At 39.8% G+C, this 13,841-nt stretch overlaps 1 protein-coding gene across 2 annotated transcripts in view; it reads right to left on the bottom strand.

Moving 5' to 3' along the window:
* Positions 1 to 13,841, bottom strand: part of FSTL5 (follistatin like 5) — a 1,179,512-nt gene that overhangs the window by 124,296 nt on the left and 1,041,375 nt on the right. For both annotated transcript variants that reach the window (XM_075347385.1, XM_075347392.1), the window contains one exon: positions 9,025 to 9,143. In XM_075347385.1, coding sequence (XP_075203500.1) covers positions 9,025 to 9,143 — 119 coding nt within the window. The remainder of the gene's footprint in view (positions 1 to 9,024; positions 9,144 to 13,841) is intronic.

The raw sequence follows: 13,841 nt of genomic DNA, 5'->3' as shown, positions 1-13,841 counted from the left end.
TTTTTAAAACATATTTTTTACTTTTTACTGTGTTTTTTGTCACTTTAAGAGATTTTCAAGTTGCAATCTTCTGATCGCTTGTGTTCCATATAGCAAAAATCACAGCCTCATTTGAAGCCCGGCCAACGGGCAGGGTTTCAAGGCCCCTCCATGATGACCCATTTTCACCCATTGATGACGTCAGTGGCATGCTATAGTGTGTAGAGAATAGCCTGCTCTTATGCCAGTGTACTTGTAATGAAGCTGTTAGAGTTTGACAATGGCATTTAACAGATTAACAATCGGAAGCAAGGCTCCCCTCCATCTATAATTGAAAGGGCAGGTCTTAGATGTAAGACACAGCCCTTACCTTACCTGCCATGATTGGGGTGAGCTCACCCCATGAGCCAGCTCCATACTCCCACTAATGACTTGCATTGTACATGTGCGGTGGATGTTGGTAAGGGGGTCAAAGTATGGTGTGAGTTATTACCTATGCTGACAGCAAAACTGCACATGTGAACCCTATGTAGCAGCACATTCACACACTCTTGTTTGCATTTACCTTTTGGAATTACTGTAATCAGCATCTAATGCCATCCTGTATTATTGACGTGAAAATCAGTATTACAATAGTTATCATACAACGTAAAATACTTGTTACATAGAGATTATGTAGCTTGTGTTTGTCATAGCAGTATGTGATATATAGTACTTGTTTTCATAAAAAATATTATGTGTATAAATGTATACAAACACACTACTACTTTATACAACTATACAGTGCTTTAAAAGTATCATTTGTTAAATTATGTTTGAAAATAGTTCACACAGGAGCAACAAATTCATGTTTTCTGTATATTTTGGTAGTAATTCGACACAGATAATTTGACAGTAAGTCAATGCAGTCCAGTAGGAATCATGTGCTTTGTAAGCACTCCCAAATGAATAAAAATGATATAGTACAACACTGAGAAAATGGCCAATAAAACTTTAATTTGCTCAGAGAATGAAAAACTTGACACATGTTGGATGTTGCTCATTTTACCAATCTGTGGACCTCTGTTTGTGTTTTCTATCTGCCAACATTGTGTCATTCTGCTTGTATAACCTTTAAAATATATTTTAGCTTATTCTAGCTGTATCTGTGTCATTTAATTTCAGATGCAATTTATATCATGAACTACAAACTATGACATGCTTTCACCAATAGCTCTAGGGTTTTGTATTGGTTTATTTTTTTTAAAAACCATTGTGCACTATAAGTTTTAATATACAAGACAAACCAATTGGATTTAGCTATGAATGTCAAGATTGTTTTGTAACAAAAAGGTTACTGGTTATACCAGTGACCCAACAGACGATACATACCTAAAAAGTTGCAGAATTAAAGTAAATATTTGCTATCAATACTAATATGAATGTGTAAGCTTATAATAACATCCTGCTGCTGATGATCTATAATAAAAACTCTGCTTGTTTTTAAAGGGAACCTGTCACCACGATTTTCCCTTACGAACTGTGGCCACCACCAGTGAGCCCTTATATACATTATTCCAGAATGCTGTGTATAAGAGCCTAGGCCGCTCTGTATAATGTAAAAAAGACCTTTATTATATTCACCTAGGGGGCGGTTCGGTTAGATGGGAGTTGCTAGTCTCGGTCCGGCGCCTCCTCCATCTTGTGTAATCACCGTCCTCCATCATAGCCCATGTGGATGAAGCATCTTACGTCATCCACACAGAGGCCTCCATTGCGCTTCGGTGCATACGCACTTTGATCTTCCTGCTTGAGTGCAGATGAAAGTATTGTAGTGTATATGCGCAGGCGGTTTTTGAGCTTTCTCTGTGCCTGTGCATTACAGTACTTTGTTCTGCTCTCAGCAGGGGAGATCAAAAAGCACATGTGCAGAAGCGCAATGGTGGCCTCTGTTTAGATGACACAGGATGCGTCATCTACATGGGCAGAGATGGAGGATGGCGATTGCACAAGTTGGAGGTGGTGCTGGACGGAGACTAGTGACACCAATTGGATGGGACTGCCCTCCCATATGATTATAATAAAGCTCTTTTTTACATTCTACAGAGAGGCCTGGGCTCTTATATACAGTATTCTGGAATGCTGTATATAAGATCTTGCTGGTGGTGGTTGCAGCTCAAAAGGGAAAAACCTGATGACAGGTCCCCTTTAAACATCATACGAGTGGAAATATACAGTTTTACAGGATATATTTGCTATGCACTAATGTTTATTTCATTTTTGTTTCCTGTAATCTTAAGATGTTTATTTGTGGGTCAAGTTATAGATTTTAGACATAATTGTAAGTTATATTAAAATGATCAGTTATTTCTTTATTGCTTTATTATACTATTTAGTTAATTGTATTTAACAAAATAAATTGGTTTTCTTTCTTTTACAACTGAACATGATAAATTTATATGTTATCATATTTTAATTGAAATGTATGGCCATTTTTACATGCAAAAACATTGTTTTGTTTTATTTATTTATTTTTTTAGAAAAAAAATTAAATCAAATTGGCACCAAAGTCTATAAAACCCGGGTAAACCCTCTTGGCAGACCCATCGTGGCAGGATGTGATTCTGTCACAAAGGCACTACTTAATATTTGGCTTGGTACTTAAGTTCTTTGTTAAAGATTTTACCATTGTATTTACGTGACACAACAGACCTTCTACAGAACTTATCTGATGTGTGGCAGTATTTATACAAACTGGCAAATTTTGATATTCAAAAGGGGGCTTTACACACAACGATATCGTTAACGATATGCCGTTGGGGTCACAGAATTCGTGACGCACATCTGGCCTTGTTAGCAACGTTGTTGCATGTGACATCTATGAGCAAGTGTTAACGATCAAAATTACTCACCTAATCGTTGATCGTTGACACGTCGTTCATTTCCCAAATATCGTTGCTGGTGCAGGATGCAGGTTGTTCATCGTCCCTAAGGCAGCACACATCGCTACGTGTGACACCCCAGGATTGACGAACAACAACGTACCTGCATCCTCCGGCAACGAGGTGGGCATGTCGTTAATTCGGCTGGTCTCCACCCCTCCGCTTCTATTGACGGGCCGCTGTGTAATGTCGCTGTGACAGCAAACGAACCTCCCCCTTAAAAAAGAGGTTGTTCGCCGCCCACAGCGACGTCGCTAGGAAGGTAAGTATGTGTGATGGGTACTAGCAATTTTGTCTGCCACGGGCAACGATTTGCCCGTGACGCACAAACAACGCTGCGTGTAAAGCAGCCTTTAATCCGTAGATTAAGATCCATCATTGTGATGGAATCAAGGCCATGGGAACCTTTCTAGAGAAGTCAGATAAGAACATATGGGGAAAAGGAATAACACTTTTTGTTTTGGTTAACAGTAGCATGGAAAATGCAAAAGAATTGCAATTGGCAAACCCGTGGCACCTATTTTTTTTAACCTTTTTCTTGTTATTTTGAAAGAATGTTATGCGCATAATACTGACAATCCTTTTGTCAAATAAATGCAACATTGGTCGAGGGTTACAGATGTTTAATTATTTGGTCAGGATCAGGACAGTAATATGATATATTTATTAGAAACAATAATAATGATGATAATTTGAAATGTATGGTATGTTTTGTAATTAAATTAATAATTTCTTGGATGTTAATATTAAAGCAGAAAAGTTTGGCTTGTATACTTGTGTTCAAAGAAAGCACCCATTTAATGTTAAAACTTCCCTACCTTACAGGAAATTTGGAAGGTTTTTTTTGAGCAATCACTGAAAACGTCTGAAAGTTTATTTCAAGAGGATATAAGGAGGCATTGAAAAAAGCAGATTGCTTGCATTGTGGACAGTTATTCTTTCCTAAAAATACTCTTCATAAAAAGAAAAATAGAACTTAGATAACAATGTCTGTCTTCCCAATTCAGCCCATTAACCCATCAAATTTAAAAGGGATAATTTTTTAATCAATAGAACTCATATTCCCCATATTGTTACTTTTCATGGATGTAGAAACCTTAAAGTCAAATTAGTAAGAGGTAGATAAGTGGAGAAAGTAAAAAATTGCCTAAACAATCTAAACAATTATTACATAAAGGTAATCATGGATATGTTTTATGTATGCTTTGTGGTTAAATGTCTATAAAACTAATTTAAGAATAGGTAATAATAATCAAAGTGTGAAAGAACGTATTACTTGCAGGACAAGTTACGCCGATATGCCGATAACAATTATGTAAAAATATATGTTTAACAAAAAGCCAACGGGAAACTAATATTGAAAAGTGATTGAATTTGTAGTCATGAAAACAATCTTACAAAACCTAAAAGGATGATTATACAAATAATTGCACATACATAATTTATTAATTAACATTCCATGCACAATTAATATATCATAATATTGCAAGATGCATAGTTCATAGAAAAACTATCACAATTTCACCACTCACTGTGTCCTGGACTTAGTGAGTGACAGCTCAGCTGCTGTATAGTTTCAGGAGTGTGCTGAGCTGTCAGTATTGTGATTGACAGCTTTGCCCTGCAATCTGTGGCTGGGGCGTGCTGAGTTGTCAGAATTGTGAATGACAGTCTAGTCACCCAATTAGGGCTGAGTTTCTACCATGTATCTCCCATTCAAAGCAATTACCTGCCTATTTAGTTGTCTGTCTGTGGTTTCACTATTTCTAGTCATAGCCTAAACTCGGTAGTGTGTGTGCTTTGTTTATAGTGCTCTGGGTTTCTGATCATTTTGCTGCCTACAGTTTCATATAGCCCCTTTGTCTTGATCCACTTCCTTCCTGAAATTCTGACCCCAGACTGTGACTTGATTATCCCTTTGTCTTATCCCTCTATATATGATGAGCTGTCATGGTATCTAACCCTGGACCTCTTGACTTCTCTACCTCACAGTTTGTATGTGAGTAGAGACTCAACATTATATTAGTGATACAGTGTCACAAAACATTAGGCTTCCATGCTAAGTAGATGTGATTAGTTAGTGCATATTGTCATTGCATAAAAAAGAAAACATACTTATAAGTCAGATATAATACATGTCAAATAACAGTGAAGGAAAGTTATCAACCAACAGTCTGTCCCCTCTATGCCCAATGTGCATTTTAATATTTCTTATTCTAAGGGTTGGGGACTATAAAGGAGAGTCATAAGAGTTTATGTGGTATTGACCAATGAAAAAGGAGCCTCAGACATTTCCTGGTTTTTAAGGTATGTACATTTGCATGACTTTTGAGCTCAGACTATGTGCCTCATTTGCTAGGGGGTGAGGTATAAGAAATATGCTCATGGTCCTCAGGTGCCAACTCTGCACTTTCTCATGTGACCAGGTGGAATACAATGTGAAGGAACTAGAAGCACTCTTTCATCGATCCAATCTAAAACTTCCTCTACTTATTTTGGCCTCACCAGTCTGCCATTCTACTCAGGCCTAATATATTATGCAGAACATCCTGTGGGCTGTGTGCACCAGGGGAAGGTGTTTTATTTAGGTGCACAGCAGGCATAGACCAACAACATCCTCTCCCTGCAGCAGCTACACTACCACAAGCAGCAGCATCACGGCCATGTCCCCTGTTTGCTGCTCTTCTCAAGAAGGTATATTTGGATTCATATGGGTGTATATATAGATATGTGCTAAAAGATTCCAAATAAATTTAAGGGGTAATTCATTAATATTTTGTAATCTTGTCTTGATCCAGAGTACACTAAAGTAAAATTCAATAAAGGTACATACCTCTTAATCAATAGTGCACATCTTTTGGCTGTTCATGTGTCATAACCAAAAAATGAATTGTCTTTTCTGCTATAACAATAACTTTAAGGAGATTTTCCATGAACAAAGAAAATGTAAAATCAATACATTTTGGAATAATATTGGGTTCCACACTAAGGCGGGCTTTGCACACTACGACATCGCAGCCCGATGCTGCGATGCCGAGTACGATAGTGCCCGCCCCCGTCGCAGCAGCGATATGTGGTGATAGCTGGCGTAGCGAAAGTTATCGCTACGCCAGCTTCACACACACACTCACCTGCCGTGCGACGTCCCTGTGGCCGGCGACCCGCCTCCTTGTTAAGGGGGCGGGTCGTGCGGCGTCACTGCGACGTCACACGGCAGGCAGCCAATCAGAGCGGAGGGGCGGAGATGAGCAGGATGTAAACATCCTGCCCACCTCCTTCCTTCCGCATATCCTACGGAAGCCGCAGTGAGGCCGGTAGGAGACGTTCCTCGCTCCTGCGACTTCACACACAGCGATGTATGATGCCGCAGGAGCGAGGAACAACATCGGACCGTCGCGTCAGCGTAATCATGGATTACGCCGACGCTGCACCGATGATACGATTACGACGCTTTTGCGCTCGTTAATCGTATCATCCAGCCTTTACACACTGCGATGTCGCATGCGATGCCGGAAGTGCGTCATTTTCAATTTGACCCCACCGACATAGCACCTGCGATGTCGCAGTGTGCAAAGTGCCCCTTAGGCTATGTGCACAAGTTGCGTTCTGCCCTGCAGAAATTTCTGCAGTGATTTGAACAGCACACGTGCGCTTCAAATCGCTGCAGAAAGAGTCCGTAATGAAAAAAAAAAAAGCCGATTCCATGCGCTCTGAGTGCAGCCCCTTCCATAGACAGGGCGGGGGATGCAGGCAGAGAGCAGGAAAGAAGTGACAAGTCACTTCTTAGAACGCGCGCTTCGGGCAGCAGCCAAAGCGCTGCGCTCTAAGACGCCACGTGCGCATGTCTCCTGCATAATCTTCATAGATTGTGCTGGGGACGCAGCACACATGCAGTTACACTGCGGTGCAGATCGCAGCGTAACTGCATGCGAATCCGCAATGTGCGCACATAGCCTTAGTTGTGTTTCAAAAGAATAATCCAGTGCTGAGATAATCTTATACATATTTCATTCCCCCCTGCTAAGTACTGTGCACTGGCTGTGTCTGACTGTAGAGGGACGTTGTCTGTTCATACCACAGCTCAAACTTAAGACCAGCTATGTTGTTGTTACTTGTGCTAGAAATCTTTAACCATTCAAAGACTGCTGTAAGATTTCAGGTGTAGTGCACAAAGCCACCTGTAGCTCACCAAACATATCTGACTCAAGAAGGTTCATGAACGTACAGTTAGGTCCAGAAATATTTGGACAGTGACACAAGTTTTGTTATTTTAGCTGTTTACAAAAACATGTTCATAAATACAATTATATATATAATATGGGCTGAAAGTGCACACTCCCAGCTGCAATATGAGAGTTTTCACATCCAAATCGGAGAAAGGGTTTAGGAATCATAGCTCTGTAATGCATAGCCTCCTCTTTTTCAAGGGACCAAAAGTAATTGGACAAGGGACTCTAAGGGCTGCAATTAACTCTGAAGGCGTCTCCCTCGTTAACCTGTAATCAATGAAATAGTTAAAAGGTCTGGGGTTGATTACAGGTGTGTGGTTTTGCATTTGGAAGCTGTTGCTGTGACCAGACAACATGCGGTCTGAGGAACTCTCAATTGAGGTGAAGCAGAACATCCTGAGGCTGAAAAAAAAGAAAAAATCCATCAGAGAGATAGCAGACATGCTTGGAGTAGCAAAATCAACAGTCGGGTACATTCTGAGAAAAAAGGAATTGACTGGTGAGCTTGGGAACTCAAAAAGGCCTGGGCGTCCACGGATGAAAACAGTGGTGGATGATCGCCGCATACTTTCTTTGGTGAAGAAGAACCAGTTCACAACATCAACTGAAGTCCAGAACACTCTCAGTGAAGTAGGTGTATCTGTCTCTAAGTCAACAGTAAAGAGAAGACTCCATGAAAGTAAATACAAAGGGTTCACATCTAGATGCAAACCATTCATCAATTCCAAAAATAAACAGGCCACAGTTAAATTTGCTGAAAAACACCTCATGAAGCCAGCTCAGTTCTGGAAAAGTATTCTATGGACAGATGAGACAAAGATCAACCTGTACCAGAATGATGGGAAGAAAAAAGTTTGGAGAAGAAAGGGAACGGCACATGATCCAAGGCACACCACATCCTCTGTAAAACATGGTGGAGGCAACGTGATGGCATGGGCATGCATGGCTTTCAATGGCACTGGGTCACTTGTGTTTATTGATGACATAACAGCAGACAAGAGTAGCCGGATGAATTCTGAAGTGAACCGGGATATACTTTCAGCCCAGATTCAGCCAAATGCTGCAAAGTTGATCGGACGGCGCTTCATAGTACAGATGGACAATGACCCCAAGCATACAGCCAAAGCTACCCAGGAGTCCATGAGTGCAAAAAAGTGGAACATTCTGCAATGGCCAAGTCAATCACCAGATCTTAACCCAATTGAGCATGCATTTCACTTGCTCAAATCCAGACTTAAGACGGAAAGACCCACAAACAAGCAAGACCTGAAGGCTGCGGCTGTAAAGGCCTGGCAAAGCATTAAGAAGGAGGAAATCCAGCGTTTGGTGATGTCCATGGGTTCCAGACTTAAGGCAGTGATTGCCTCCAAAGGATTCGCAACAAAATATTGAAAATAAAAATATTTTGTTTGGGTTTGGTTTATTTGTCCAATTACTTTTGACCTCCTAAAATGTGGACTGTTTGTAAAGAAATGTGTACAATTCCTACAATTTCTATTAGATATTTTTGTTCAAACCTTCAAATTAAACGTTACAATCTGCACTTGAATTCTGTTGTAGAGGTTTCATTTCAAATCCAATGTGGTGGCATGCAGAGCCCAACTCGCGAAAATTGTGTCACTGTCCAAATATTTCTTGACCTAACTGTAACTTAGAAAATTGCTGGTCTTAATGAATCAGGACTAAAAGTTAGTTTTGTGTTTTAAAGAATTGGTAAAATTTTGTGACATTGAGAAGGCTAGTCTGGCAACTTAATTTTCAACTTTATGCCATATTCTCGTTATTTATCTTATATTTATTATCTACATTCATAACACATGTATGCCTTAACATTTGCATGTCATCACAAATATACACTACTTTAATTACACATTTAGTTGTAGCTTTAAAATTACCTGGGTTCCAAAAATTTTTTCCGTGGTCCTAATATGTCTCTGGTATTCACATTCTATGGGTTGGATTACTTTAATACCATCTTCATTAAACACGTAAAACAAATTTCCAATTCCAAGACCTAAAAAAAAGAGCTTCAATTTCAATGTATTCTTATATATTAGGGACTACATATATAATATATTAATGTTTCTGAATAAAATCTGAGCTATATACCATTTTTATTGCTCCTTCATTTAAAGCATCAAATATGTTGTTCTTTTACTTTAAAAGGGTACAACATGAGAAAAACTGTACTTATATTCACATTCTGCCAAACACTATACATCTTCATTTTCTACTTAGGGCATGTGCATACGTTAGGTATTTGATGCACAAATTTCTGCATCATTTCTGCATCTCTTGGCAGGAAAAATGCAGAAGAAAAACGTATATGAAGCATTTTCAGTGCATATTTGAAACCTTTTTACATGTGTTTTTTAGTGCAGATTTTACTTGCTTGTTAGTATGAGTGAAATCTGCAGCAAAAACACTGAAACAATTGACATCCTGCAGATTTACATTTGTACCAAATCTGCAAAGACATAAAAAGCAACGTGTGCATGAGACTTCAAGATTCTCACTTTGCTGGCTTCAGGAAATTGGGAAATTGTGACAAATGAGTGCAGAAAAAAATGTGATAATCCAGCAAAGAATCTGCAACATGTATTGTATTGTTAAAGGAGATGGATGTTTGTTGTACCTTAAGGCATGCAATCTAGTTTTGTTTTTTTTTTAAAAAGAGTTTTGGAACAAACTTTGAATGTGTACTAAAGCTATTATTAAATAAGACCACAGCTTGGAAAAACTACTTTTCCAGCAGCAGTGCGGTCAATCAGAAAATATCAATCTTCTTTTACTCCTCAATATATTTGCAGATGAAGATTTTCATATATTCCTTGTCGTGACTGCAGCAACTGTGTTCTCTGTGGGTACACAATGGGGTTGTGACACGCACAACCTGATCATGTGAGCACACCTCTCACCTACCACTAAATTTCTCTACCCTATACTGTCTATTTAAGCTTGTTTCTCTTTGTTAAAATCTACAATGTGTGCACAGACCCTTACTGTTCTTATATGCCACTTAATTTGACTTTACAACTACTCACTGCAACCTCACATCAGAGCGCTAAAACTGATTCTGAATGTTGCTCCTCCCTTCTGGGACTCTGTCACAGAACAGGAGTCATGGCTTAATTCTTACTGCTGCAAGCCAGCTCCCTGACAAATCCTTATCAATGTGCATGTTTGAGGTTTCAGCATGGTTTCTTTGCTGTCTTGGCATGGGTCACATGTCATGTTCAAGCTGTGAAGGAGCATAGGATGACTTTCTGGCTGTCATGGCTCGCTCTGCAGACCTCAGAGCACAATAAAAGTAAATAAATGTAAATTTAAAAATACAAAAACCCACTTACCTTACCTTCCACCTGTCTGACCCTCCCTTCAACCAGACGTTTACCTGTCATGAACCTCCTGTTTGGTCTTTTCCCTCTGTGAATTACAGCTAAACTAGACATCTGACATCACTGCACGCCTTGTTGTAAGTCATGTAATGAGCATCATAAAATCGTGATGTCATTATGCTGAGATGGCACGATACGCAGTGACACCAGAAGACTAGTCGGACTGGAAGCCATGGAAGTCATGGACTAGAGTAATAAACCAATGAGGATGTGTACACAGGGGAAAAGAAGAGATGCAGAGGACAGCAAACCAGGCTGTGGGGTGGCATTGCAAATGGGCAGTGAGGTGAATACTATTATTACTTTTTATCTGTGGCCCTTTACTGTTAGGCAAAATGGTGGCCACAGTTGGCCATTATTTTACTAAGTTTGTGCTGAGCAAATTGGAAAATATTTGTATAGTGGACAATATAATTTTTAAAAAATTGAGAAATGTTGTGTTTCACTCAAAAATAATATTTGTTCCATTTTAGTAGTAATCAATATTAATCTGAGTTTTGGGCATATTGTAATATCATTTCACACTGATTGATTTCTTATTTTATGTGATTTGACTTGAATGCTTTTAGAAAACAGCATTTAGAAAAAATGCTTTTATTAATTTTGGGAGGTTAACACTGCTTATACATAATGAAGTTTTAGCTTGAAATCAAGACTTTTTTATGTTGTCATTTATTTTATCTTCATGTGAAGAAATAACATCTTAAGAAAAAATATACCATATTTTTTGGACTATAAGACGCACTTTTTTCCCCTCAAATGTTGGGGGAAATTGGGGGGTGCGTCTTATGGTCTGAACATAGGGCATGGCTGTGGGGAATGAGGGTGCTGCAATGGCGCGGGTCATCTGTGGCACGAGCAGGCTGCAGCAGCGCCTGCCATGACCACGTGGGCCCGCTCATTACATATGCACGCCCATCATCCCGCCCATCATCTCTCAGCACTGAAGTCGGCGCTGACAGGTGGGCGAGATGATGAGCGGTGGATGCGCCGCATGATCACCCCTGGCAACTACAGCATGGAGTGATCATGTGCGGCTGTATTCACTGCTTCCCGTGCATCCTCATCAGCGCGGGGGGCAGTGAATCAGTACACTCACCGTTCCCCTTCAGCACCGCGATCTCCTCCTGTCTGCCGGCCGCGCTGTGTTGAGACTAGCGGTGCTCACAGCGATGACGTCATCACTGTGCGCACGTGTCAACACAGCCGCGCCGGCACAGACTGGAGAAGATCGCGGTGCTGCAGGGATCGTGGCCGGCTCCACACAGCGCTGCCGGCACAGACAGGAGGAGGAGCGATTCTGCATGGAGTGAGGAAAGGTGAATATAAACGTTTATTTTTTTTTTTTGTGTGCCACAGGATGCAGGACATATAGCAGGATAAGGGTATATGAGCAGGATGATGGCACATAGCAGCATAATGGCATATAGCAGCATGATAGCATATAGCAGCATGATGGCATATAGCAGGATGATGGCATATAGCAGCATGATGGAATATAGCAGGATGATGGCATATAGCAGCATGATGGCATACAGCAGGATGATGGTATATAGCAGCATGATGGCATATAGCAGCATGATGGCATATAGCAGGATGATGGCATATAGCAGGATGATGCCATATATAGCTGGATGGGGGTATATAGCAGGATGGGAGCACTTACCAGGATGGGAGTATATAGCAGGATGATGGCATATAGCAGGATGATGGCATATAGCAGCATGATGGCATATAGCAGGATGATGGCATATAGCAGGATGATGCCATATATAGCTGGATGGGGGTATATAGCAGGATGGGAGCACTTACCAGGATGGGAGTATATAGCAGGATGTGGCCATATGCCAGGATGGGGCATATAGCAGGACAGGATGCGGCCATATGCCAGGATGGGGTATATAGCAGGATGCGGCCATATACCAGGATGGAAGTATATAGCAAGATGGGGCTATACCAGGATGAGGGACATATATGTATACAAGGCAGGAGAATCATTACTTGGATGAGGTACCTTAGTAGATAATTTGGGGACATTACCCCCATAATAGTGTCAGCAGCAGATCCTCCCCCCAAAAAACAGTGTATCATGACCATATTTTTTGCTTAGAATTTTATTTTCCTATTTTCCTTCTCTAAAACCAGTGTGCGTCTTATAGTCTGGTGCGTCTTATAGTCCGAAAAATACGGTAAATATGTGTTTACTAAATTTCTGTTCTGTAGGGCTCTAGTCTGCCATTCTCGTATTTTTCTGGGGTTAAAATACTTAAAATACTTATAACACAAGTAGATTAATTCATAGCTTGATGTAGTTACTAAAATGGGGGCACTTGTAGGGCTTTCTTTCAGCATTTCGACACTTCAGGGGCTCTGTTAATTGCACCTACATATTGGTAGAACAAAATCTGCTTTCCAAAAGCCAAATGGCATTTCCAACTCCCGCTATGTTCTCAGACTGTAGTGGGCAAGTAGAAATAGAGTATAAAGGCCATTTTTAGAAATTGAACAACACATGAAAAATGTGGAGCAATAGAAACATTTTAGTGGAAAAACATAATTTTTCATTTTCAGGGTACAGTTTTATAAAGTTATGCGAAGCATTTGTGACATAAAAAATACTTACCTCACCACTAAATTGTTTCTTTGTGGTGTCCATTTAACAAAATGGATTTCATTGTTGTGGATTTCTTTTGTTCTAGGAGATTATGGACTCTACAAATGCAACCATCCATTCAAACCAAATTTACTCTCCAAAAATCAAAGTGTTCCTTCCATACTCAGCCACACAGTTTGCCTAAACAGCAGTTTTTGACCATTCATAAGGTATTGCTCTGTTCAGAAGAAATTCTGTAATTCCTTTTGTCTAGTTTTTCTTACTAATCCTTATGAAGATAAAATATTTGGGGCTTAAGAAATATTTTACCGGAAAAAAACAGTTTTTTATTTTTTCATTTCACTTTACACTAATTATTGTGAAGCACCTCAATAATTAAACTTTCTGACAATAGTTTTGAATACATTGAGGGGTGCAGTTTTAAAATATTATCACTTTTGGGAGGTTTAAAATATATAGATTCCTCAAAGTCACTTTAAAACTGAACAGGCCTATAAAAAATGGGATTTGTAAATTTCCTGCAATATTTTTTCTTGTGAAAAAAAATTGTATTCTAAATTCTTACCCCTTTTAGCATTCTAACAAAATATAAGGGCATTTGAAATTGATAATTTACTAATCAACCACTGGGACCATGAGTGATCCCAAGAATGGAACCCAGCAGGGCCCACTGTGAAAGAATCAGAGGTCAAGCATGTGC

The sequence above is a fragment of the Anomaloglossus baeobatrachus genome, chromosome 1 (genome assembly GCF_048569485.1).
Source record: "Anomaloglossus baeobatrachus isolate aAnoBae1 chromosome 1, aAnoBae1.hap1, whole genome shotgun sequence".
Classification (NCBI taxonomy): domain Eukaryota; kingdom Metazoa; phylum Chordata; class Amphibia; order Anura; family Aromobatidae; genus Anomaloglossus; species Anomaloglossus baeobatrachus.
This window is presented reverse-complemented; position numbering and strand designations above follow the sequence as displayed.